General features: G+C 38.4%; 1 protein-coding gene across 8 annotated transcripts; it reads left to right on the top strand.

The window, feature by feature from the left end:
- The first annotated feature begins 14 nt into the window (after positions 1 to 14).
- LOC149565755 (bZIP transcription factor 1-A-like) lies at positions 15 to 27985 on the top strand. 8 transcript variants are annotated; one of them, XM_089819244.1, is made up of 13 exons: positions 15 to 308; positions 3142 to 3344; positions 3432 to 3482; positions 3644 to 3725; positions 3827 to 3913; positions 4151 to 4213; positions 4329 to 4495; positions 4717 to 4774; positions 4925 to 4973; positions 5209 to 5489; positions 26701 to 26778; positions 27010 to 27135; positions 27229 to 27985. In XM_089819244.1, the coding sequence occupies exons 4-13, from the start codon at positions 3651 to 3653 to the stop codon at positions 27472 to 27474; spliced, it is 1230 nt and encodes a 409-aa protein (XP_089675370.1). In that variant the 5' UTR covers positions 15 to 308; positions 3142 to 3344; positions 3432 to 3482; positions 3644 to 3650; the 3' UTR covers positions 27475 to 27985. The 8 variants fall into 8 exon arrangements, with proteins under 8 accessions (XP_089675370.1, XP_089675369.1, XP_089675368.1 ...); XM_089819243.1 differs by having other exon boundaries at positions 4711 to 4774; XM_089819242.1 differs by having other exon boundaries at positions 4702 to 4774.

Genomic DNA, 27985 nt, shown 5'->3' with positions numbered 1-27985 from the left:
GCAGATGGATTCTTGGTGATGAAGTGGGCGAGTCAGATGAATTTGCTTCTCTGTTTTTCTCATGATCTGTTTTAGGTTTAACTAGACCAATCTTTGCAACGATTTTAATGGGCAGTTAGTCTTGGGTTTTTTTTGCCTTTTCCTTGGAGGAGTAAAAACTGGTATCTTACAATCGCTTTTCCAAGTAAAACTTTTATTTTTCTTCCAAGTGGGTTTTGTTTAGTCCTTCAGATCACTTTATCCAATTGCTTTATGCCATCATTGCCAGCAAGGATCCAGAGCTCTGAGAGACTTGATTTTGTAACCAGGTATGTGTAATTCCTCTTTTCAATCTTCCTGATGTTTCAGTTCAGTTTGTTGTTGGTTTGAACTGTTTCAGTTGTTATGATGGTATGGCCTAAACTTTGGGTTTCTTTCTCATGCATTATGAGCTAATACTGATACACACAGGTTGTTGTCTGCATGCGCTTCTTTTGGCTTTTCACCCAGATGGTTCATTTTGGTAGTCTGTGACAAAATTTGCTTTAGACATGGCTTTGGGTGTCTACCCGAAGTATTAACGAGGAATTGCATTGCATGTTTTGTAGTATGAGAGTTTGATTTTCAGATTTGGTAAACGATTGAAGTGGTAGATGTTTTTGCTGTCTAGGAATAAAGAGATTCATTCCCTTTAAGTTGTTTTGGTGGCGTGGGAGTTTTTATTTCGGATTTTGTAAAATTTTGAATTTATGGAATTTATTTATTTTTGTAACTAATCTGGTATGTGCTCTACTATGGCGGTTTGACTTTCATATTTGGCAAGCCTTTGCAGTGGCATATGCTGTGTAGGAATAAAGGGATTCATTGCATTTTGAAATCTGAGTTGGCATTCACTTTACTATGGGAGTTTGATTTTCAGATTTGGTAAACCCTTTGAGTGATAGATGTTGTCCTTTGTAGGTAGGATTAAAGGTTACTTTTTGGGGTAAATTGTGTATGTACTTGACTACGGCAGTTTGATTTTCATATTCGATAAACCCTAGAAATGGTAGACGGTGTTGGTGTTCAGGTATAGCGAGATTCATTGCATGCATTTCAACTCGAGAGTTTCACTTCCAGATGTGGTAAATTTCTGGAGTTGTAGACCTTGTTGATGTCTACGAATAACACTATTCTTTCCATTTTTATGTCTCTGGGATGATATAAATTATCGCACTGTATAATTTTCAACTTACATTCAAAGAAAGTAAAACTAGTCCATTCATTGCTTAAGAGTGTCCTAACCAATCACCTGTTCAGCTTGTCTTTTATATAATGGATTTTTCTGAAAGGCAATTAAGCACGTTAATGTAGAGATTAGGTTAAGGTTGGGAGCTCCATTTTACTGTGATCGGTGCTCCATCTTGCCACTAAGCCCCATCCTTACAGATTACCATGTTGACTCTTTACCTGCCCTTGTTAGGTGGTTTCTGATGGTTTGGTAGATTGTTTTGATAATAGATAACAATGATAGAGGAAGTAAGAGCATGTATCACTTTTTATGAGGCGAAATACTGGGAATGAACAATTTGGGCGTATCTTGGAGTTGAAAAGTTTCTGATATAATTTATATAATTCAAATTCTCTGGTTGGTCTTGCGTATAATATCTATCTGTTAAGATGCAAGTCATATAATCCCTTTGTGTTCTAGGGAGCATAATGAACATAGTAACACGGGGACGCGTCCCCCCCTTTTTTGCCCGACGTCTCGGAGACTTCAACGCACCGGAGACCTGGGGACTCCGTCTCCCCGTCCCCAGCGGTGCCACTAGATTCCACCACCTTCACCGAGGATGGGGGACATCCTACTATTCACTATTTGCAAATTCAACTATTTATGTTTAATGTTCGATGTTCCAATTCAATGCAATGTTTCAAGTATTCACTCTTTTACATCTTTACATCCTATATTGCAATACATATTTTCATAACTAACATTTTTAAATACCATATGCATAGATATATACACCCCTCTTGTCCCCTACCGCCGTCCCCCCACCGTCCCCCCGCCGTCCCCAAATTAAGGCCCCTCTGTCCACCCGTCCCGGAAACTTGTCCCCCTGTTTCGCCGTCCCCCCGTCCCCCAGGGTGGTGTAACTATGATAATGAATCAATGGGGTGCAAAGTATAACATCAATAATCATATAAAATCTTATCACTTTAAAGGAATCTTGAAATTACAATTTGTGATTTGTATCCCATCTGTGTGATGGGTGATTGCCTCTTAAAATCATCTGTTTGAGATTCTCTTTTTTTGAAGCGTTTTCCCCATATAAGAAACAAATGGTGGACTTTGTTTCTATCTGTTGATGCCTTTGTAATTTAAATTATTTTTTCGCACAACATTTTTTACTATTCTATACAGAATACTTAGGTTAGTGTTCTTCTGCAATCCATGGTTGTTTGGCTTTAGGCATTACTTTTGGTGACTTCCAGGAAGCCAGGGCCTACAAAATCTCTGGTTTATAACAATTTCAATGTTAGATTATGTCTATTTTCTTGTCAGACAAGGATAACTGCGTCTTTTCACTGGCACTGATAGGTGCTTTAACATTGATCCGCTGGGTTGTGATAGGTTTTGGCATTGGCAGAGAGTGAATCAAACCTTGAATGTTACTAGTAAACCACAATTGTGTGCTTTATTAGGTTGGAATGATTACATAATGAAAATGTATGTTTTAAAGCTTCAACAAATAGTTACTAAGTCTTTTACATGTGGCCCATCTATTTTTGGATTTCTAGAGTTCTGTAATTAGTTATCTGTATGAGATAATTTAATGAATATCAGTTCTATACTTTCTCCAACTGCTTTTTTGTTGTTAGTAGCTTGTTTGTTAGTTTTTGTTCTTCATTTACGGTTATTATAGTTTTCCAAGTTTGTATGTTTCTTGCAGTGTATTAACCTGGTGCTTAATGTTATGTTAATTATCAATCTAATTATTATGATATGCTAGGGCTTTTGTAGCAACCAAAGGGTGTTTATTACCATACCCTTGTGATAGAAATGTGTGATGACAGATGACAGAAATACATGTATATTGCTTGGCTTGTTATATTGTCTTTTACATTTATGGATAGTGTTTAGTGGATCTCTAATACTTCATCTCTTTTTGCGGCTTTTAGACAATAGGCAATTGAGAAGACAAGTATAGGGTTTGTGTTCCTATATATTATTTCCCCAGCTTTTGAGTCAGTTTCTACTGGGATTGGCTATGGGAGGGGAAGGGGGAACTCAGACAAAGTCTGCAAAACCATCTTCCACACCACAGGTAGGAGGGGAAGGAGGAACACAGGCAAAGTGTGGGAAGACATCTTCAACACCACAGGTAAGAATCACTATTTTGTCCGGTCAAGATACATTTCCACCACAGTGTATTCATAAGGTAAATATGGCACTATTTGTGCATTTACAGGAACAACAGGCTGGTACACCTGCATATCCTGATTGGGTCTCTTCTTTTCAGGTCTTGTTCATCTCCAATTCTTGTCATATATAGCATATATGGGTTATTGTATTTGTTCTCAATAAAAGTTATAAACTTTAAAAATCCGGATAGGTAAAATTTTGCAGTAACTGTATTTTCCTTAAAGCTGTCTAAAAAATTTAAAAATGCTTCATGTGTAGGCATATTATGGTCCAGGTGTCACCCCACCACCAGCTCCTTATTTTGCTTCTGGCCCAACACCGCATCCATACATGTGGGCAGGTCAGGTAATAAACATTTTCGGGTTGTATTCCAAACATTATGGAAGAATCCAATTGAAGATTTTAATTAATATTTTAGAGTGGTATATTTGCTTGGTTTAGCCTTTAATGCCACCTTATGGAACAAATCCTCCCTATGCTGCTGTGTATCCATCTGGAGGAATTTATGGCCATCCATCAGTACCTCCTGTAAGTTCGAATACCTTGAGTTTTGTCATTCTTGTGTTTTCAATTTTTTAATACTTATAATTTGAAAGTATGCATCTGTCTATGTAATTTGTCTTTTCAGGTAAGTCAATAATGAAGGGGATGCTCACTCCCTTGACACCTAATGTTTAGCATGTATTTTTGGCCTTTTTTGGTGGACATCTGGTCTATTTTACTGTCCTAACTTTTCTAACATTATGATCTTGATTGCAACTTTAGGGTGCACACACATACACTCAATATGGAATCCCATCAAATGGCAATCCTACAGATGCTGTAATGGTAATTACTGAAATGATATGGAAAATGATCTTAATAATGTTTGGCACTCAGTTGTTAATGTTTTAATCTTTTAAGAAACTTAATTGGAAATTTGATATTTACTTTCTGTGAACAGACTTCAGTTGCACAAAGTACTGATGCAGAGACAAAGTCCTTGGGAGGTAAAGGACGGAATTCAATGAAGAGGGTAAAAGGAAGTTTGGGAAAGCTTGAAATAGTTACAAGTAAAGGAGAGGGTGGAAAAGTAGCACCTGCTAATGCAAATGGTGCCTTATCACAAAGGTATGTATTCAAGATTGCTAAATTAGAAAAACTTATTAACTTTAATAATCAGTGGGAAGGTCTAGGATGCTGGTTAGATAACTCCATATAAATCAGTTTCTGTTCTCGGTAACTCGCATTTTCCTACCTATGTTTAGTTCCTGTTCCAGGCAACTCGCATTTTCCTACCTAATGTTTATAACTTAATATGTTAATGATCTAAATAGAACTGCCAGTTTCAGTGGGGACAGCGGCAGTGAAGGTTCAAGTGACGGCAGTGAGGAAGGAAATTCACAAAATGTAAGAAAATTTATTTTGTATTTCTTGTGCAAAATTGCATGGAAGCTGATCTCTTTATTTTCTCTCTTTTTTGGGTTACTTTTGCAACTACCCTTGTGCTGTTATGCATTTTTAACATAGATGTTGCTTTCTTTTCGGGATATGTCTCAGGGGTTGGAAACTGGGAGGAAAAGAAGCTTTGAATCCCTAACCATGAATGGTACACTTATTTCTGATTTTTTTAATGATTTCATTTTCCACGCTTGATGTCTTTTCACGAATACTACTTGTACTTATCAAGCAGTCACAGCCTTCTGGATGAACTAATTTTGGTAATAATGAAATGTATCCCTTTGAGAAGGATGAGTTTTCATTTCTACTGGTTACTTGGGTAATTCAATTGACACAGGTTTATCACTAATCATTAATGACTTGTTATTTTATTACAAATAAAGGCACAGGTCAACATGACATGAATATTCCAGCTGGAGAAGTTAAATTGTCTGCAAACAGGGGTGCAATAGTACCAATGACACCTGCAGCAGAAAAGCTAGCAGTCAGCTTACCTATGCCAAATCTAAATATTGGTGTAGACTTCTGGAATGCTACCACTGCAGGATCTGTTGCTCCTGTAAAAGGAAGACGAGGAACAGCTCCTATTATATCAACAATAGTTCCAACAAACGCTCAGCTAATTCCAGGCCGTGATGGATTGCCCTCTGAACTATGGGTTCAGGTATGCAGCTTAAGATTCAACTATAGAAAATGCTAAACTTATATTATTTGTAATGTTTGCAATTATGCACTTATGCGCACAAGAATTGTATCTGTGTGTTCAGAGCAATTCATAATGCAGTTGAGAAGTTTAGCAGTTTATTTGGCCTTCCTTTGGATGAGTCTCAGGCAGTTTGGTATCTCAATCCCTCAATCCCCCCTCATATATGCCTCCACTTCTTCTCTGTCTCCTGTGCGACTCCTTCATCAAATTTTCAATAGAATGAATGCTTGCTGCTATATTTCATAACTAAATTCAATATTTGTAGATGATATTTCTTGGCAGTTTTCCTGCAAATTGGTTCTGTAAGCAAGTGTTTTTCTAAGCATGCTTGCTGATCTTTTTTACTTGAAATGATTTTTTTCTTGGCATGTAAGAGCATTTGGCCACAGTAGAATGTAATATTAAATTAGCAATAACGTCAGTCATACTTGTTCAATGGTGCATCTGGGATGGGGACAATGGGATGGCAAGGGATGTGTTTTGTGAATGACAATCAGAGAAAGAGAAAGGCAAAATTTTCTCAAGTATCTGAACAGCAGTAGAACATGACAATGCTAAAATGATGTTGAGTGGTGTCTACAGAAACCTGCATGGCAGCCACATTCAGAAAAGAAACTCTTTTCTTTGTAATTCTCACTTAATACCATACTGTACTAGAGCATGGCAAATGTACCTTTAATCTCTTTTGCAACTGACAATAATAACTGACTGTACCACCATATCAAAATCTTGAGGGTTTGACGCTTTTGAACAATGAAATCAGAAACCTAATTATTGCTGTTAATAATATCTGTTTATAACTTATATATCATTTTACTATAAACCTTAATCATGGTATATTAATCAAGGTTACACTAAAGTTGCTGCTGTCATAATCCCGTCAAGCTATAAGGAGCCAACCAAGGGAGAAAGCAACATTGAAATTAATAATAATAAAATAATGAAAACCCTAAACAATATGGTGCGAGCTGACCTAATTTGAGAATAAAACAATTGACCCATGATGAAATGGCACCTCCTTTCAAAGGAAGGTAGGATAGGGTTTAAAAGAGGATATATAAGAGAGTTAAGGCAGGACATAGAAAAATAAAATTGAATTTGAAAAGAAGACATAAGCAGAGATAAATATTAAATAGAAATAGTGATTAGAATACAAGAGGCAGCAATCACCGTTGTTATCTATAGTAGTGACTATGACCAATGATGAATACAGCATGAAGATCATCGGTAAACAGCAAACTCTTGACAATGATCCTTGATGTGCTTAAAGCAGTGAGTAAAAGTCTAAAACTATAACCACCTCTAAAAGCAGTGATTATAATTAGAAGCAAGTCCAATTCTCAAAATTTGCAATTAAGAAGCGCATGTAAAGTATTTATTAAGAGATGTCATTTATTATTATTGTCCATTCGTTGATGAGACACAACTCTTCCACTACAAGGAAGAGATATATTTATCTAAGGATAATCGTTCAAAAAAGGCATTAAACTAAGGATCACAAACACTGATCAATAAGAGCAGATCAGTTCACCAGACATCAACAATCAGGCACGTAGGTGGATCAGACCAGAGATTACTATTTATTGCAGACTATATAGCATTCCTCTTCAACGGCAGTGTGCATGATGAAGATGTTATTTAACATATTATTTCTTATTTGAACTCCTAATGTTTCTTGATTCTTAATTAATTTATTTGTTCTCCTAAGGAAACTATCAAACGTGGCAAGGTTAGGAAAGGAGTACAAGGAGGGAGAAACTGTCCTTTTCTAGGTGGCAGATTGTCCCATGAGGTCAAGGTGGTCCTGCCCTTGGGCTTAGAAGGAAAGGGTACTATGGACACTCTACTTTGGTTTCCTCAGACTAATACTTAGTTCACCGTTATGTTAAGCAGCTCTAATCTTAAGGAGGATAAGGGTGGCAATGGAAGAACACAACAGCTATGTGATTCCTTACTAGGTTCAGCCTCTCATATTGATGGAAACATGCCACATGATGGCCAACAGTGATGATATATGCTCTTGGGTTTAGGGTAGAGGAGTTGATTGGCTATGAATTCCTCACTAGGTACACTTCATTATATGGATGCAAAGTATTTATTAAGAGATGTCGCTATTTTTAGTGTCCATTCATTGAAGAGACACACTCATCCACTGCAAGGAAAAGGTATTTGTCTTGAAGGATAAGCATTCGAGAAAGGCATCAAACTAAGATTAGATCACAAACACTGATCCATAAGAGCAGATCAGCTTACCAGACATCAACAATCAGGCACATAGGCGGATCAGACCAGAGATTACTATTTATTGTAGACTATAGCATTCGTCTTCAATGTTATATGCATGAGATGTGTGCTAATATGCACGATGAAGATGTTATGTAACATATTATTTTTTATGAGAATTGCTAAATCGATAAGTAGGAGATAATTTCCACAGCAAGTCAAATTGTGATATTGCTATCAGGATTTAACTGTGTGATTTTGAGTCAAACTCATTGACCCATGTTTCATGAGTAGTGATTCAATTGATGAGCTTAAGGGGCTTTCTAATGAATGGTTCGTAAGGCACAACACTTGGTGAAGGTTTTGCAAATGGGGTTGCAAGCTTTGGGTTTAACCATGGAGGAAACTCCGTAGTTAAGCGCGCTCAGGCTGGAGTAGTACTAGGATGGGTGACCTCCTGTGAGCATCACCCCTGTGAGCATCACCTAGATCCAATGAGTGCTAAGTGTTCCATTTATTCTCATGAGAGATGGATTCACGTTGAATCACTACTCATGAAACATGGGTCAATGAGTTTGACTCAAAATCACACAGTTAAATCCTGATAGCAATATCACAATTTGACTTGCTGTGGAAATTATCTCCTACTTATCAATTGATGAGCTTAAGGGGCTTTCTAATGAATGGTTCATAAGGCACAACATTTGGTGAAGGTTTTGCAAATGGGGTTGCAAGCTTTGGGTTTAACCATGGAGGAAACTCCGTAGTTAAGTGCGCTTAGGCTAGAGTAGTATTGGGATGGGTGACCTCCCGGGAAGTCTCGGTGCTTCACACCTGTGAGCATCACCTAGATCCAATGAGTGCTAAGTGTTCCATTTATTTTCATGAGAGATGGATTCATGTTGAATCACACTCCTCATGAAACGTCAATGAGTTTCACTCAAAATCACACAGTTAAATCCTAATAACAATATCACAATTTGACTTGCTGTGGAAATTATCTCCTACTTATCAATTGATGAGCTCAAGGGGCTTTCTAATGAATGGTTCATAAGCCACAACACTTGGTGAAGGTTTTGCAAATGGGGTTGCAAGCTTTGGGTTTAACCATGGAGGAAACTCTGTAGTTAAGTGCGCTTAGGTTGGAGTAGTACTGGGATGGGTGACCTCCTAGGAAGTCTTGGTGCTTCACCCCTGTGAGCATCACCTAGATCCAATGAGTGCTAAGTGTTCCATTTATTCTCATGGAGATGGATTCATGTTGAATCACTACTCATGAAACATGGGTCAATGAGTTTGACTCAAAATCACATAGTTAAATCTTGATAGCAATATCCCAATGGCTAAATCTTTTGAGATTCTTGATCTATTTATTTATTCTCCCAAGTAAGCGATAAAAAATGGTAAGGTTAGGAAAGGAGTGCGAGGACGTAGAATTTGTCTTCTCCTAGGTACGCAACCTCATTGTGCTGACATGTTGCCCCATGAGGTGAAGGTGGTGCAAGGAGTGCCTTGCCCTTGGGTTTAGAAGGAAAAAGCACTCTAGACACTCTATTGTAGTTTCCTCAAGCCTATACCTGGTTGATCATTATGTTAGTCTAATCACAAGGAGAATAAGGGTGGCAATGGAAGAGGGGAATGACTACAAGATTCCTCACTAGGTTTACTGCCTCATATTGATGGCAAAGTGCCACGGGATGGCTAAGAGGGATGATATCTACTCTTGGCTTAGGGTAGAGGAGTTGATTCGCTATGTATGTTGAAGATTGTAGCTGCAGTAGGGATCTTTATCTTTGATTTTGCTATATATTGAAATTGTGATAATTCCTATGTATTGTGTTTACAGCTGGAGAAGATATTTATTTGAGATAATATTATATGAAGAGACATGTCATGCATCATGTGAAGAGGCATGCCTTTAGAAATATGAAGGTACTTATTTTTCAGAAACTAAAAAGACCTCTAGTTGTGTTATGGAGAGTCTCTTAATTCTTTATATATATGACATCAAGTGGAAAGCATTGTACTTGAACATTTTTTATAATCAATGAAAATGATATTTTTGTTGTGTGGGTAGGTTTTCCCCTTCAAGTAGAAGGGTTTTTGCAGGATAATCTCTTGTGTCTTGTGCATTTTTATTCTACCTTTTATTGTTGTTTATCTATAGTTTCTGGGCAAAACATTAACATGGGTATCAAAGCAAGGTGGATAATAACTCATGAAAGAATGTTGAAATATTTAGACTCAGAAGATTTTTTTAATTATGTTTTATCTTTGTTTAATTGCTTAAGACCTAATTGTGATGATAGTTTGGTTATATATTTGATTTTGTTTGCAATTGATTGGGAGTTGTTTCTCCATTCTATCTCTATTGTTCTTGCATGTATCGTATGTATCGATGTTCCTTCATCTCATTTGCATTTTTGTGTGCTAGCCCAATGTGAGGAACCTCCTTATAGCAATATCGTGAGAATGCTCGAAATAACAGAATACAAAGTGATAGCAGAACTCAGAATGAATCTACTGATCGCAGGCCACTTCGAGGGGGTAACCTCCTTTGAGCAAGCTCAATACAATAAATTCGTCCGTGCCCATCAAGGGCCTCAACCTATTCTTATATACTGAGTACGATCTAGAAAAGTAATACTACCTATGCATGTGGGATAATAAAATATACTCACGGGACGACTTACAAAGCATATGCGTCCAACAACACTACTCTAACAAAATAAACAGAAGGAACACACAGGTTCCTAACACCCAAAATTGTGTTTGTATCCATTTTTCTTGACATTGAATCTATGTTGCATCATGTTACTGATGATGATTTTAGTAAATCGTTTGCATTTGTCTTAAGGATATATTTTGGTCTTGATGTCGCTTCTCTATCCTTCAAGTGTTTTATTGTTCATGGAACATTGTTTATTATTTGGGTCTCTTGTTTTGGTATCACATGTCTGACTTAAGAGGAGGCGTGGGTCATCTTTTAAAACTCCTTTCTCAGGTCTCAGGCATGTTCCTACTGTTGTTTTATGTGTGGTATTTGCTATCGTCTCTTGAAGGATATCATATGGAGTGTTGCCCTTTCTCAATTTCACCACTCTCGTTTGATATTGCTGTCATTGTTATTTTATAATGTTGAGTGACCTCTTGACATGGGTTCTATCTTATCAACATGATACATTCAGTGTTCTCCTCTCTTGTTCCTTGTGGTCGCTGAAATTTCTCCAATTGTGCTTCTACCATTGACATTGATTACTCTTTTATTTGCAGAAAATTACTCTTCTTTGCGGCAAGTAATTTTGTTTGCATCACATTTGAATTTATAAGTATTTATTGTTTTCGACAGTTATGTATTTTTGGTAGTATCCACTTTATCATTGTTATAGAATCAGCTCATATGTTTTCTGGCACATGTCATTCTTGGTCAAGATTGAAGTTTGTAAAGAGAGTGGATTCTCTTCTCCGTCAGTTATTGTTATGTTTCTTTAAATGTATATTATGACTAGTGTTACTTCATTTTGTCGAAGTTAACGACAATTTTGGATAGAAGAGGATAACTATCATTTGTATCAGTTTCTTTATCACAATCATATATTATTGTTTTGATTCAATTGTCTTGTGTTTGGTGAGATTATTTTGAAAAGAAAATTCAGTTTTGTTAGAAACTGATGAGAAGGCAAGACATTTCCTAAAGAAAATCATATTATAGTATTGTTTTTCTTTCATGTTGATGAGGTGGTCTTTATGCTTTACAAGTTTTCTTCATAATTCTGATGTAGACAAGAAGATGCTATTTGTATTCTTTGGAGATATCAGTAGTAGTAATGATTTTGGAGACCTGTGCATGACACTATCTTAGATGATACTTGGCATCGGTATGACAAGATTTGTATGAAGGATTCAAATTCGGAAAAGTATCTATAAAAGGAGTTTTTTTGATAACAATGAGGAAAATTGCACGAATTCAGGAAAACTAAACTACAAAAAGGTAAGTTTTCTATGTTTATACCTTTGAGTATAGATCTTGAGTTTTTTTGTTATATTCATGGGGGTAGTGTATGACATTGATCTCCTATATTTGATTGCAGGACACATCAAAAGGCAATAAGATGATGAGAGATTAATGATTATGAGAATGCTGGTTGTAGTCATGGAATTGATGATACATATCTTCATTAAAAGAGGAAGACAATATTTAAGGAAAACTTTTCAACTTCAGAGGGAGGTTATGTGATAGAGGGAGATGCCTAATTCTTTGCAAGCTTATTGAAATCAGCTATCTAATTGTGATGATCAAATATGTACTTGCTAATAGGGAGTCTTAGATGAGAGAGAATCTCAACCATTCTTATACTTGGTGTTAATGAGTTCCTCTCTGTCAGAGAAGTTCAAGCAAAAATCCCTTGTTAATGAGTTCTTCTCTGTAAGAGTAGTTTGAGGTGAAATCCCTTGTTCCACCCTCTATGAATAGGTATGGTGGATTTACCTTCTATGAGTAGCATGGTGAAAATGTATTCTTCTCTGGGAGAAGTTTGAGGTGAAAGCTTCTCATTCTTCCCTCTGTGTGTAGGCATGGTTGACCACCCTTTGCTAGTAGGTATGGTGGAAATGCATTCTTCTTTGGAAGAACTTTGAGGAAAACTAGACTACAATGAGGTAAGTATTCTATGTTTATACCTTTGAGTATAGATCTTGAATTTTTTGTTATATTCTTGGGGATAGTGTATTATTCGATTGTAGGACGCATCAATAAGCAATAAGATGATGAGAGATTAATAATTATGAGAATGCTGGTTGGAGTCATGGGATTGATGATATATATCTTCATTAAAAGAGGAAGACCATATTTAGAGAGAGAGGGAGACACTTAATTCTTTGCAAGCTTATTGAAATCAGCTATCTTATTGTGATGATCAAATTTGTCCTTGCTAAGAGGGAGTCTTTGTCGAGAGAGAATCTCAACCATTCTTATACTTGTTGTTAATGAGTTCTTCTCTGTGAGAGAAGTTCGAAGGGAAATCCCTTGTTAATGAGTTATTCTCTGTGAGAGAAGGTTGAGGTGAAATCCCCGGTTCCACCCTTTGTGAGTAGGTAAGGTGGATTGTGAAAATGTATTCTTCTTTGGGAGAAGTTTGAAGTGCAATCTCTCTTGTTCCACCCTTTGCGAGTAAGTATGGTGGACCACCCTCTGTGAGTAGGCATGGTGCATCACCCTCTGTGAGTAGGCATGGTGGAAATGTATTTTTCTCTGGGAGAAGTCTGAGGTGAAAGCCCGTGTTCCACTCTCTACAAGTAGGTACCTCCCTCTTCAAGTAGGCATAGTAGAAGTCATGCGCATGACTTAATGACTTGAATTTATGCTCTTATGAAGTAACTATGGTGAATAATCTTATGTCAAGGTAACAATGTTTTAATGAGAATCTATGTGATGAGAATTTACTATTGACATCTTTGGTTGCAACTATGTGTGCCTTCCATACTAAAGATCTCTCTCTTGCTAAGGGGAGTGTTGAAGATTGTAGCTGCAATAGAGATCTTTATCTCTGATTTTGCTATATATTGAAATTGAGATAATCTCTATTTATTGTGTTTACAATTGGAGAAAATATTTGTTTGAGATAATATTTATTATAGCAGGAGACATGTGTCATGCATCATGTGAAGAGGCACGTGTTTGGAAATATGAAGACTTTGTTTTAGAAATTGAAGAGACCTTCAATTGTGTTATGAAGAGTCTCTCAATTCTTTATATTTATGACATCAAGTGGAAAGCATTGTACTTAAATATATTTTATTATCAATAAAAGGGATATTTTTGTGGTGTGGCTGGGTTTTTCCCTTCAAGTGAAAGGGTTTTCCCAAGATAATCTCTTGTGTCTTTTATTCTACCTTTTATTGTTGTTTATCTTTATTTTTGGGCAAAACATTAATAATACTCCTCACTAGGTACGCCCCATCACATGGATAGAATATTGCCACGTAATGGCCAAGAGGGATGATATCTACTCTTGGGCCTAGGGTAGATGAATTGATTGGCTATGGACTCTTCGCTAGGCACACCCCCTCATATGGATGGAAAAGTGCCACAAGATGGCCAGGAGGGATTGATACTTACTTTTGGGCCTAGTGCAAAGGAAGTGATGGGCTATGGCTCCTCTCAAATGGATGGCAAAGGCCACATGATGGCCAAGAGGGATAGCATATGCTCTTGGGCCTAGGGCAGAGGATTGATTCAAGACACCTTGATATGCCCCTTATCCTAGCTCTCCTATTGTTGAACTCCAATAAATTTATTATGAAATAGATCTTTTAAATAATCTTTCTAATCCTAGTTGAATGATCTTATGCTTTTAATGTCGTCTATAGTGAGGAAGGCTTATTTTGTGGATTATGAGTTTCTAACAAGTTGCTGGATCACAACAGGGTGCATGATGTAAATCATGTTCTATTTCTTGGCTACTTGGAATTTGTGATTTAGAGCACAAAAACTAGGGCATCTATAAAAGGGGGACATTATAAGTGGCATCAAAATATTGATCTTGCCATCTTGCAGTGTAAAGATGAATCAATGACTATGTTCTAGTTAATGAGAAGGATCGAACAATACATGCATGCTTTGTGCCTGCATGTATTAGTGTGTATACTTCCTGTTTTCATTGTGTAACTATGTGCTTGGTTTCATTTTTGGTTGATCTAGAATATGAGAGAAACTAGAGTGTACCAAAAAAATATGAATTTGTTGCGTTTAAGGCCCATTGATGTGTGTCATGCTTCCAATTCTCATCTTAATATGTGAAGGCACACTCTTGCTGTGACTTAAGAGGATATCTGTAGGACCAACCAAAACAATTTCTTATGATAAAAATTGATGAGGGAAAACTTGTTTTAACATTACAAACCTTTCAAATTTCCATTCATTGGTTGAGATAACTCACAATGGAAACAAAGACAAAGATATATGCCTTGAGTTAATATCAGAGTTTTGCAGCAGAAATTAATCATATCGCATGGAAGATTTAAGGATGGCAAATCTCCAAGGGTTACTCTCGTGTTTTCATTTTGTAGCTATGTGCCTGGTTTCAGTTTTGGTTGATCTAGAATATGAGAGAAACTAGATTGAACCAAAAAAATATGAATTTGATGCATTTAAGGCCCATTGATGTGTGTCATGCTTCTAATTCTTATCTTAATCTGTGAAGGCACACTCTTGCTACGACTTAAGAAGATATCCGTAGGACCAACCAACACAGTTTCTTATGATAACAATTGATGAGGGAAAACTTGTCTTAAATTACAAACCTTTCAAATTCCCATTCATTGGTTGAGATAACTCACAATGGAAACAAAGACAAAGATATATGCCTTGAGTTAATATCAGAATTGTGCAGCAGAAGTTAATAACATCCAATGGAAGATTTAAGGATGACAAATCTCCAAGGGTTACTTTAGGGACACTCACCTTGTAAGACCTGGGAAAATTTGACTTTACTCGAGGACAAGCAATTCTGGGAAGGGTGGAGTGTCATACCCCGCCGAGCAATGAGGAGCTAACCAAGGGAAAAAGCAACATTAAAAATAAAATAAATGAAACCCTAAGCAATACTGTGAGAGACGACCTGATAAAAAAAAAAAAAAAATTTATTTAGGAGTTAGTTGTATAGATGGCTGATCCATGATGACATTGTGCCTTCTTTCAAGGAAAGGTAGTAAAGGGTATAAAAGAGGACTTTTGAGATAGAGTTAAGGGCAGGAAAGAGAAGAAACTATTTTTAGTTGAAAAGCAGGCATAAGCAGTGATAAAGCATAAACAAAAACAATGATTAGACTGCTAAGAGGCAGCAGCAATGACCATTATTATTTATAGCAGTGACTATGACAAATGACGAATGCAGCATGAAAATTGTCAATAAACATCAAACTCTTGACAGAAACTCTTGATATGCTTAAAGCAGTGACTTAAACAATAATTACCACTACAGGCAGCCACTATAATTAGAAGCAAGTCTGATCCTCAAAAGATGTGATTAAGTTAGGAGAAGTCATTTTATTAATAATGTCCATTCATTGAAGAGACGCGACTCTTCCACTAGAAGGAAGAGGTATATGCATCGAAGGATAAGCATTCAAGGAATGCATGAAACCAAGGATCCCAAGCACTGATCGATAAGAGCAGATCAGTTTACCAAATATCAGCAATTAGGCACATAGGTGGATCAGATCAGAGATTACTATTTATTGCAGATTTAGCATACCTCTTCAATGATGGTATGCGTGAGATGTATGCTTAGTATGCATGACGAAAACATTATCTAACATATTGTTTCTAATGTGAATTTCTAATCTTTCTAGGTTTTTAGTCAATTAATTTATTCTCATAAGGAGACATTAAACATGGTAAGGTTAGGAAAGGAGAATAGGGAGGGGAGAATTTGTTTTGAGGTCCTCTTCTACGTACGTTACCTCACACAAATTGTCCCATGAGGCCAAGGAAGTGCAAGGAATTCCCCGCCCTTGGACTTAGACAAAAAGGGTGTTGTGGACCATGGTTGCAAAACTCAGACTCGGCAACAACTCGCCAAGCTCCATAAAAGTTCATTCGAGAAAAACTTCGCCATTTAAAATAAAAAACTTCGGAATCTTAAAAAAATGCTAAAATTTAATTCATAATACATTTTTTTGCAAATTTCAATGAGAAGATGCATCTAATGAGTTAATTAAAGAGAACACAAAAGAAACAAGCAGAGTTTAGATATATATAAATGCATAGTGGGTACAAAATCACATTCTCATGAGAAAGCAGATGGCAAGAAGCAAAATAGTAAATAGTTTCTGTCAAACTAGAAGTCTAGAAGTAAATACTAAATAGTAAATACATTAATACAATCACATCTTCCTCTTTCCAGCGCTACTAGCAGAAAAGATAGGGGGTCTAGTCCTCTCGAGGAATACCTTGGAACCCTTCTTCTCTCCCTCCTCAAGCCTCTGATTGCACAATAGAAAACTGGTGTTGAAAAAATCAACTTTTTTGGCCTATTTGCTGGCCTGCGCATGCGAATAAGTTTTCTTTAAAACTCAAAAATTTGCCGATTAGTGATTATTCAGTGATTTGTTGGCGAAGCTCAAGTTTTCAAATTTGTGAGTTAATGGCGAAAAAACTCGCCTAGCTGAGAAACTTGACAAGTGTTAGAAATTCACCAAGTAAAAGGCGATATAGAATGGAAATACAACTCAAGTTCATAGAGTAATGCCAATGATATTGAATAATGCAATTGATATGCACATAAAGCAAAACATAAAATGTACCTTAATACCACAATACCAATTGGCGAGGAAATGGTTTACTTTATTCATACAAAAAACATCGTTTGTACATTGACAATATTCCAAGTACTTATAAAAGAGCCAGTTGGTTGGAAAAACCAACCGACACATTCCCTCACCTCCTAACTACCTAGCTCGATTAAGCTTTAACAAGTACTAAGTACAATAGTTACTTTATTTCGACTACATCTATCTGGACAACAGTTGAACATGAAACAAAACTTTGATTTTAAGAAAAGGGATGGGAAGACATTTTTGTACTCGGAGCTCTCTGTAACCATTGTAGGTCACGTTCAATTGTCTTCTGTTTTGTCTGAACACCTTGTAGTACCCTTAGTGCATCCATCTTCTTTGCTTCTGTTGTGGCTATCTTGCTTTCCAACTCAGTTTCCTCTATCCTCCAGCCCTGCTCCATGGCAACTTTCTTTGATTTCTCTTGAAGAGTTTGTCTTTCTAGCTCCCATATAGACAAGCTTTTTCTTTGTTGGAGTTTCAAGAAGGTCTGCCAAAAGGCAACTTCCATAGCTGCAAGGGTCTCCATGAGAGGTGGTGGTTGTTCTCAACCATTACGAATAATAAATCTGTTTGTCCATGTAGCCATTGTGTTCTCCTGTGAATATCCCATACGTGTTTTTATCTCTCCGAATAACGCCTTTGCCGGTACTGCAACACTTGACCATCCCCTGGAGATGCCCATCTGTGTACAACCTAGTAACTCTAGGAAGCTACTATAATAGGCGTACAGTTGTGCTCGTACAACGAGACTCTCCGTATGATCGGCTAAAGTTTGGCCACACATATGATAGTCTTTCCAATGTTCTTGTGCCCAGCTGCTTGCCCTTGTATGACATTGTCACTTTTTGCGTGCTCCTTCGTATTGCCTTGCTTGCCTCTCATACGATACGCCCTTGTGCTCATATGATCCTTGTTATCTCCGTACAACTGATTGTGCCCGTACAACCCCTGTTACCTTCTGTACGACTAACTGTGCCTCACCTAAACCCTTGTTCCCTCCCATACGACTCACTTGGTCTCTTGTACGGTGTCCCTCCATACGACCTCTACTTCCTTGTCTTGTACGACTCCTTGTATGACCTTTAGTGCCCTCCTCTTGTTGGCTCTATCTGTACTTATTCCCCTCGTATGGTTGTTGGCCTCTCTCTATACGGTTGTGATTGCTCCGTCTGTACTTATTCCCCTCATACGGGTGTTGACCTCCCTTCATACGGCTATGATTCTAGTATGTGTTGATATGGCTTTATAAGACTTAGGGTGGAGATTTATTTCTTCTTTGTAACTTTCTCCTTCCGTACTTATGAAATAACTAGGGACCCGCTTTTTCCTTTCTTTGTATGTTTTTAATTTAGACTCGTTGACGAGGTCTTTTATTGGTTTATTATCTAGAGTAGATAACTTTATTGTCCCATTTTCTTTATACTTTGTGTACCCCTCCGGGGGTATCTTTCTTCCCACTCAGATTCTTGTATTTGCAACATATTACATTTTGTGTGGAAAACTTCATAGTCTCCCATTTGCCAGTGGAATAATCCATTAAGGGAAATTGTTTCGTCATCTGAGTATTCCCCCAACTTGAGCACTCCTTCCTCTTTTGGTCCTTCATAGTCTTCCCTCTTCGAGTGTGATGCCATGTTCTGACTTACTGACTGGTTCTTCTGACTTACTGATTGGTTCTTTAGGTCTATGATGTAGTTTCTTCCTTTTGATTCAATAGATAGAGTTTTCTGTTTCCAATCATGGGTGGCTTTTGCTGTAACCAGCCATCCCCTTCCTAATAAAGCATCATACCCATTCTTCTCTAAAGTAATAACCACAAAATTATGGAAAAATTGTTAGAGTACCAACTATGACTTTTTGTCCCATCAAGGTCCCTATAGTCTTAATTCCATGTTGGTCCCCTCCCACTAGTTGAAATGTAGGTGGCCAGAGTTGGGGTTCCTATTGCCTTGCACGTTTCTTTAGGTAAAACATTTACGTCGGAACCTCCATCAATAATAGTATTTGAAAGCTTGCACCCTAATATCTCCATTTCTACTATGGCTGGTGTTCTCCCCGTTCCTATAGTGAATAGGGTATTGTTTTCTGTCCTTGCTTCTCCTTCTCTTTCTTAGAAGTTGCCCCTCTTAGGCTTACCGCCCATGTTAATGCTACCTGCAATTGGGGTAATGTTTTCAATAAATCAACGATTTTCACACAGATGATGGTTTCCAGTACTTGACTCGCAATATTCGGTACACCCCTGCTTGAAGTAGGTTTTTTTGGCCATGTCTTCCCTTCCTCTCCCATGCTATCTTGAATGTCCTCCTTTGCTTCCTGAAAATTTTCCATCTCCGTAGTAACATTTGGATAGGCTAATTTTTTGGCTTGCATCCTCGTGACCACAAGAATTTTGCCTTCTAGATCTTCAATGTCTAATATATCTACCCCCTTCTATCTCGGGCAATTCGCATCCTCATGATTGCCTGGCCCACACCATTTATGCAACATTCCTCCATTTTGTCCTCCGTCTTGGCAATCTCATGCAAAATGTCCCCATTCATTGCACCTTCTACACTAGATCATATGTCTCCCCTTAGAATCATACTAGATTGCTTGCTGTGGTGTGTTGTAACTTGTTATTGCTATTATTATTACTTCCTCTTCTGTTATTTTTGTATCCTAGTGAGGCTTCTGTATTTGTATTCTTTGGAGGGGTGGAGGGTGGTGTAGATTTCTCTCCTTGGGTAAAGAATACTTGAGTGCTTCATGTTTTGAATTGTAGGGACAATCTTTAATTGTGTACCCTAGTATCTGACAAATCTCACAAAATGTTTTCTTTGGACATGCTCCTCTTGTATGGCCGCCTTTTTCATAGTTGGTGCACTAGAGCTCCCTCCCTCCTTTTTTTTATTCCTTACTCCTTGCCACTTCCTTCATTACTCACCTCAAGTCTTTTCTCAGGACTTGGATGGTTTTGGATTCATCTTTGCTTTCTTCTGAACTTCCACTTGTGCTTCCATGCCTTCTTGCCTTGGAAGTTTTTCTCTCGCTTCCTATGTCCATCGTGCGAGTAAATGCATCTCGAAAGGTCGATGGTGGGACTATTTTCATCCTTTTTCTAAGGGATGATGTTAATCCTTCAATGAATCATCTTTTCTTTAGTCCATTTGCAGGCTTCTTGTCAAGTTTTCCTATCAGCTCTTTTAGTCTTCTACTGTGGGCTTTAACAGATTCACTCTTCCCTTGCCTTGTGTCATAAATCTCTATTACTTTTTAATCATTGTGTATACCAGTCAATGGCTATACCCCTTAGTGTGGCAGGGAAAGCTTTTAGCCATTCAACTACGTCATTTTCCTTGTTGGCTTGCCATATGGTTATGTATGTTTTACAGTGGCGCGCGGGGTCCTCCAAGCTATTCCTTGTGAGCCTTGGCAATTTTTATTTGTCTATTGCTATTATGTTGGCCTTTTTCCCTCCTGGCGGAACACGTCCTCCCGATGGATCTCTTCCTCCCAATAGAACACTTCTCTCGATGGAACACTTCCTCCCGACAAAACACTTCCTCCTAATGGAACACTTCCTCTAGATGGAACACTTCCTCCTGACCGGAAATTCCCTCTCGATGAGGAGCCTTATTCTTGATTACTTGAAGTATCCTCTTCTCTGGGACTTTCCTCTTGTTGGAGGTCTCTTTGTGCAGGTGTCTCTGGATTTCTGTGCCCTAACTTCCTTCCTGGTGTCTCCGAGATGACCAAATTGGCTACACCTTTGATTGTATGCTTAATCAACCCCTTTTGGGTTTTGGTGGAATTCCCTTGTCCTCCCTTCAAGTTACGATGTCTCCTACTGCTGGAGACGTAGTGTCCTCAAGGTGACTTTCTCCTCAGTTTCTTCTCTTGGTACCTGCCTCAGATATATGTTTGGAATTAGGGGCATGAATTGGTTTATTGTCTGTTTCCCTTCTTTGGATTATCACATTCCTTTAAGTTGCGTTCCCTTGTCCTCCTTTCAGCAACCTATTGGAGTACTTGTTGCATCCTTCGTTCCCTTTCTGTTTCGCCTCTTTCTTCCTCCACATGTTACAAGTTGCGTGCCAACAGGCGAGGAATTTGTCCGAGTAGATCGTACACTGCTGGTGGCACCGAAAGTTCGTTGCATACTGCACCTTTAGGAACTGTTCTCTCACGGGCTTCCCTTTGTACATACTGTTCGACCACAACTTCCCATGCTGTCACCAAATGGCGTGTCAACAATCTTCCTTGGTTATTTCCTCCTCTTCTTCGTCACTATTTATTACTTGTATAAGTGGTAGAAAGGGCCTTCCTATTACTCCATCTTGTTGACCTCCAAGTTCGAATTCAGGCAACGACACCAAAAATGTAGAATGGAAATACAACTCAAGTTCACAGAGTAATGTGAATGATATAGGATAAGGCAATTGATATGTACATAAAGAAAAACATAGAATGTACCTTAATACTACAATACCAATTGGCGAGGAAATGGTTTACTTTATTCGTACAAAAACCACTCCCCGTACATTGACAATATTCTAAGTCTTTTTCATAGTCGGTGCACCAGAGTTCTCTCCCGTCTCTTTTTTATTCACCAGAGTTCTCTCCCTTCTCTTTTTTATTCCTTACTCCCTGCCACTTCATTAATCGCCTCAAGTCTTTTCTCAGGACTTGGATGGTTTTGGATTCATCTTTGCTTTCTTCTAAACTTTCACTCGTGCTTCCATGCCTTCTTGCCTCGGAAGTTTTGCTCTCGCTTCCTATGTCCATCACGCGAGTACATGCATCCCCAAAGGTTGATGGTGGGACTATTTTCATCTTTTTCCTAAGGGACAGTGTTAATCCTTCAATAAATCATCTTTTCTTTAGTCCATCCGCAAGCTTGTTGTCAAGTTTTCCTATTAGCTCTTTTAGTCTTCTACTGTGGGCTTTAATAGGTTCACTCTTCCCTTGCCTTGTGTCAAAAATCTCCATTACTATTTCATCATCGTCTCTCAGGAGTGAATTCTTCCTTAAAGATTGTGCGGATATTAGTCCATGTATTTTTCTTTCCTGCCTCCAGATCGGTATACCAGTCAATGGCTATACCCCTTAGTGTGGCAGGGAAAGCTTTTAGACATTCAACTACGTCAGTTTCTCTGTTGGCTTGCCATATGGTTATGCATGTTTTACAATGGCACATGGGGTCCTCCGAGCTACCTCCTATGAACCTTGGCAATTTTTGTTTGTTTATTGCTATTATGTTGGGCTTTTTCCCTCCTGGCGGAATACGTCCTCTCGATGGAACTCTTCCTTCAAATAGAACACTTCCTCCAGATGGAATACTTCCTCCCGACATAATACTACCTCGTGATGGAACACTTCCTCCAGATGGAACACTTCCTCTTGTCTAGAAGTTCCCTCTCGATGAGGAGCTTGATTCTTAATTACTTGAAGTATCCTCTTCTTCGGGGCTTTGCTCCTGTCGGAGGTCTCTTCGTGTAGGTATCTCTGGATTTCTGTGCCCTAACTTCCTTCCTAGTGTCTCCGAGATAACCAAATTGGCTATACCTTTGATTGTATGCTCAATCAACCCCTTTTCGATTTTGGTGGAATTCCCTTGACCTCCCTTCAAGTTACGACGTCTTTTGCTGTTGCTAGAGACGATGTTTGGAATCAGGGGCATGAATTGGTTTAGTGTCTGTTTCTCTTCTTTGGATTATCACGTTCCTCTAAGTTGCATTCCCATGTCCTCCTTTCATCAACCTATTGGAGTACTTGTTGCCTCCTTCGTTCCCTTTCTATTTCAACTCTTTCTTCCTCCACATGTTACAAGTTGCATGGCAATAGGCGAGGAATTTGTCCAAGTAGATTGTACACCGCTGGTGGCATTGAAAGTTCGTTGCATACTGCACCTTCAAGAACCGTTCTCTCACAGGCTTCCCTTTGTATGTACTGTTCGACCACAACTTCCCATGCTCTCACTAGATGGCGTGTCAGTGATCTTCCTTGGTTATTTCCTCCACTTCTCCGTCACTATTTGTTACTTGTATAAGTGGTAGAAAGGGCCTTCCCATTACTCCATCTTGTCGACCTCCAAGTTCGGAGTTAGGCAATGATGCCAAAAATGTAGAATGGAAATACAACTTAAGTTCACAGAGTAATACAAATGATATAGAATAATGCAATTGATATGTACATAAAGCAAAACATAGAATGTACCTTAATACTACAATAGCAATTGGCGAGGAAATGGTTTACTTTATTCATATAGAAAACACTGTCCGTACATTGACAATATTCCAAGTCTTATAGAAGGGTCGGTCGGTTGGGAAAACCAATCGATGCATTCCCTCACCTCCTAACTACCCAACCCAATTAAGCTTTAACAAGTACTAAGTACAATAGTTACTTTATTCCGACTACAGGCGAGTATGCCAACTATGCTCTGGACACCCTATTGTAGCTTTTGTAACTGGGACCCTTAAATAAGGATAAGAGTGGAAATGGATTAGGGGAATGACTATGCGATCCTTCACTAGGTACACCCCCTCATATGGATGGCAAGGTGCCATGTGATGACCAAGAGGGATGATATCTGCTCTTGGGCCTAGGGGTAGAGGAATTGATCGGCTATGGACACTTCACTAGGTACAACCCATTGTATGGATGGAAACATGCCATAGGATGGCCAAGAGTGATCAGATCCACTCTTGGGCCTAGGATAGAGGAATTTATTGGCTATGGACTCCTCACTAGGTAAACTCATTCATATGGATGGCAAAGTGCCACATGATGGTCAAGACAGATGATATCCACTCTTGCGCCTATGGTAGAGGAATCAAATGGCTGAGGAATCCTCACAATGTACATCCCATCAAATGGATGATAATGTGCCACATGATGGATGAGAGGGATGAAATCCCCTTTTGGGCCTGGAATCGATTGGATCTAAGCTCATTGATCACAACTCCTAATATGGGTGGGAAGAGCCACATGATGTCCAAGAGGGTAGAGGATTGATTTAAGACACCCTAGGGTTGATTTATGGCACTGTAATATGCTCCTTATCCTAGCTCTCCTATTGTTGAACTCCATCAATAATCAAAATGCATCTTATATTTAGTGTTTCCAACGCGAGTTGAAATGATCTATATGCTTTAATGTCTCTAATGTGGAAGGTTTATTTTGTGGATTATAATTTCCTAACATGTTGCAGGATCTCAACTAGGTACACGAGGTTACTGATTCTATTCTACTTCTTGTCTACTTGGAATTTGTGATTTAGAGACAAAAAAACCAGGGCATCTACAAAAGGGATATTACAGTTGGTGTCGGTATTAAGTTAATTTCTGTTACAGTTCTGTCCCCAAAACACCTCACGGGCTTGGAGATGGAGGTTTGACAGGCAGGGTCATGTTCCCGGTAACATAGCTGATACTCTTAAAATCTTGAACAATTTTCTGAACTTAAATAATGTAATTTTATCCAGAAGGAACTATAATAATTCAAATTCATGAATAAAAATGTAACATTATGTGTGCTTTGATTTTCAATGATCATTTAAGACAAATATATTTTCTGGTATGAGGCAGAATTTGTAACAAATCATCATTCAATTGCACGACATTTTTTATTGTGATATTTCTTTTTGCTCGTATACCTAGGTGAGACACCTAGGTGCCAATAAAAAGAGCTTTGAGTCTTGAATGCTGGCAGTAGTGAGCTGAACAGGTCCTTCTCAATGAGAATACCTTTCCACCTAAACCACAAATCAAGGTATAAACCTGACAAAAGAAAAACCTTCAGCTCATGTGGTGGGAACTGAAGGTAGTCTTCACCCATCCAGGACAGTAAACCCTATATTTAAAGGAGCAGTTCACATATATATATAGTCAGAAGTCTAAGAGGGTTCACCAGAAGACATATTGTACCACTGTGCACCCATCAGAGCTCAAAAAACTTCTCATATAAAAACAACGGTAAGTGGAAACATTATCATCACTAACTAGACCCGAAGTACCAAAGAGTCATGGGGAGGGTGGGAAAATTATGCAACCCACGAGCCATCCCCTGCTCATCCAAATATATTACACATTTAGTGGCTCTTGAAGGAGAGAGATCAACCAAGTCCACCATTTCCACATTTTTACAGCATTTACAGTCATCCAACTCAACATCAAAGATCAGTTCGGCTTTTCAAGCCCTTGCCATAGCTTCAACATTTTTGTGTATTTTGTGTTGCTTTGTATTTACCTCATGACATGGTTCCAGATAACAGTCATGGAAAACTTCAGCATTATCATCATGGAGTAAATGAGCACTTGCTGTGAAGGACAGCACATCATGGCACAGCCTATGAGACTGAGCTGCATTGAACACATTTTGACGTCCCAAGGATTGACCAGGATCCAGCAAAAGTTTTGTCATTGATTCATGTGCCAACTCAGGGGATGCCATCCATCCGGTTACCAATGTCCTACAGCCAGGTTCATCCCTAAGATCAGGATTGGAGATCTCAGTCTCAATGTATGTAGTAACATTTTCTAACATCATCTTCCCACTGACCAGCCACCTCCTGTGACTCTTCCCGGCCTAGCACCAGCATCTCTCTCACGATCACATTTCTCACGACCCACAGAAGCAGCCATGCCAACCAAAGATGAGCTGAAGGGAGCATCAATTGACTGGTAGGTACCATCTCTCTGCCTGGACCTATATCATGTGCTTTTTAATATCGGCATTATCATCATGGAGTAGATGAGCACTTGCTTTGAAGGATAGCATCGTGGCACAGCCTATGAGACTGAGCTGCATTGAACACATTTTGATGCCCCAAGGATTGACCAGGATCCAGAAAAAGTTTTGTCGTTGAGTCGTGTGCCAACAAGGGGGATGCCATCCATCTGGTTACCAAGGTCCTACAGTTAGGTTGTTCATCCCTGAGATCAGGATTAGAGATCTCATGCTCAATGTATGTAGTAATTTTTTCCAACATCATCTTCCCACTGACCAGCAATCTCATGCGACTCTCCCTGGCCTAGTATGAGCATCTGTCCCACCACCACATTTCTCACGACCCACAGGAGCAGCCATGCCAATCAAAGATGAGCTGAAGAGAGCATCTATTGACTGGTAGGTACCATTTTTCTGCCTGGACCTATATCAACTGCCAATCATAAATTGAATAGCTGAAATTACTGCTCAAGGGATACTCACACTTTTGGAAATAATGATACTACAGAGAGGTCACATCAAAATCCTTTTGTAAACATCAGCTTCCACCACCATTGCCATCTCTAAATGTATTCTATTGTAGGACCGTTATGATTTAATAATTGTAGGGATGTTACTGCAAAATCTTTCAACAATTGAGGATTTGTCCCAATTGCTTATAAGAACAAGTTCGGGAATTATTTTATTATTCCCAGCTTAATATTTCTATTTTCTTTTTAATATCTTATTTATATAAAGTATCTATGTAATTTTCTTGGATCCCTTTCTTTCCCAGGGTAGGTGCCATTTAATTTTAATTTATATGGATTCCTGTTTCTCTTTGTTGTTGAACTTACTTCCAAGTTTCCAACAGCTAGTGTGCCATGTATTTATGCTAAAATGCAGTTGTCAACAGGATGAACGGGAGTTAAAGAGGCTGAGACGGAAGCAATCCAATCGAGAGTCTGCCAGGCGTTCTCGGTTACGGAAACAGGTATCTGGTAATTTTACCTCAATTTTTTTTCATAGTAAATCCTTTTCAACTCTGGGACAAAGTGCGAAGAGGGAAAGGAGGAATAGGTGTTGGTGAGGAGAAGTGAAACAACTTTAGCATAACTAGAGACCTACAAGTCAACTAATGGGCAGGTTTTATGCAAAAACTAATGGGAAGTTTAAGAGGTTTTTGAATCTTTGTGCTATTCTGATATTCATTTGTCTGATTCAGGCCGAGTGTGAAGAATTGACAGCAAAAGTTGATGTATTATCTGCTCAAAACATGGCACTGAAAAGTGAATTGACCCATGTGGAAGAGGAAATGAAAAGGCTTGCTTCAAGCAATGCATTGCTACGGGTAGCATATCTATCTATTCATGATATAGCATGTAAACTACTTTGTTTATTTCAATATACAGAGATACTGACATCATAGGATATTGTGACACAGGAGCACCTGAGGAATCAGCTAGGAGAAAGTGCACTAGCAGAATTAGATAAAATGTCTTCTACAAAGATAGAATCACACTGCATTCAAACAGAAAGTAAAGAGCACCTTCAAGTAGCATCAAAATTGTCCAATTCAAATTCTAGCGAAAGAAATGAGCAGAGAGATGTTGAGGTACATGAATCTACCAGTAAAACACATTTGGCATTGGAAGCAAATACTCATTCTGACACTGTGGCTGTGGGTTGAAAAAATATTCCCTTAACGCCTATTGTGAGTTATGGTGGATGAAGTGTCTTATTCTTGTGTTTTAACTTCTCTACCAACCATTTGTAACTGCTTCACAAAACTGTTATTCTAACTTAGGGAGCTAATCCAACTTAACATTCAAGGATCACTGTTAAAGAAGTGTCATCGAGATGTAGAAAATTCTCAATCCAGTTACACTATCATCACAGTTTGTATGTTAGAGATGACCCAATTAAGAATTTGAAATGGGTCCAATCACGGATATGTTAGGTTATATGTTTGGTACACTGACAGATGGGACCTAGCTTTAAATTTCAGGGTTGTATAGTTTGCGTATTGGCCCTCAGAAGATGACAAATGCTGTAAAATAACCAATAAAAAAATGAGTTTGAAGGATGCCCTTGCATCTTAAAAGATAAGACGTATAATATATGTTTTTACTGTTGTTTGGGATTTACCCATGGATGTCTTTATTAGCCAATGATTTTAAATATAATAGTATATTGTTGAA

This window comes from Cupressus sempervirens, chromosome 3, assembly GCF_028749045.1.
Source record: "Cupressus sempervirens isolate cs-2001-9-10 chromosome 3, ASM2874904v1, whole genome shotgun sequence".
Taxonomy (NCBI): domain Eukaryota; kingdom Viridiplantae; phylum Streptophyta; class Pinopsida; order Cupressales; family Cupressaceae; genus Cupressus; species Cupressus sempervirens.
This window is presented reverse-complemented; position numbering and strand designations above follow the sequence as displayed.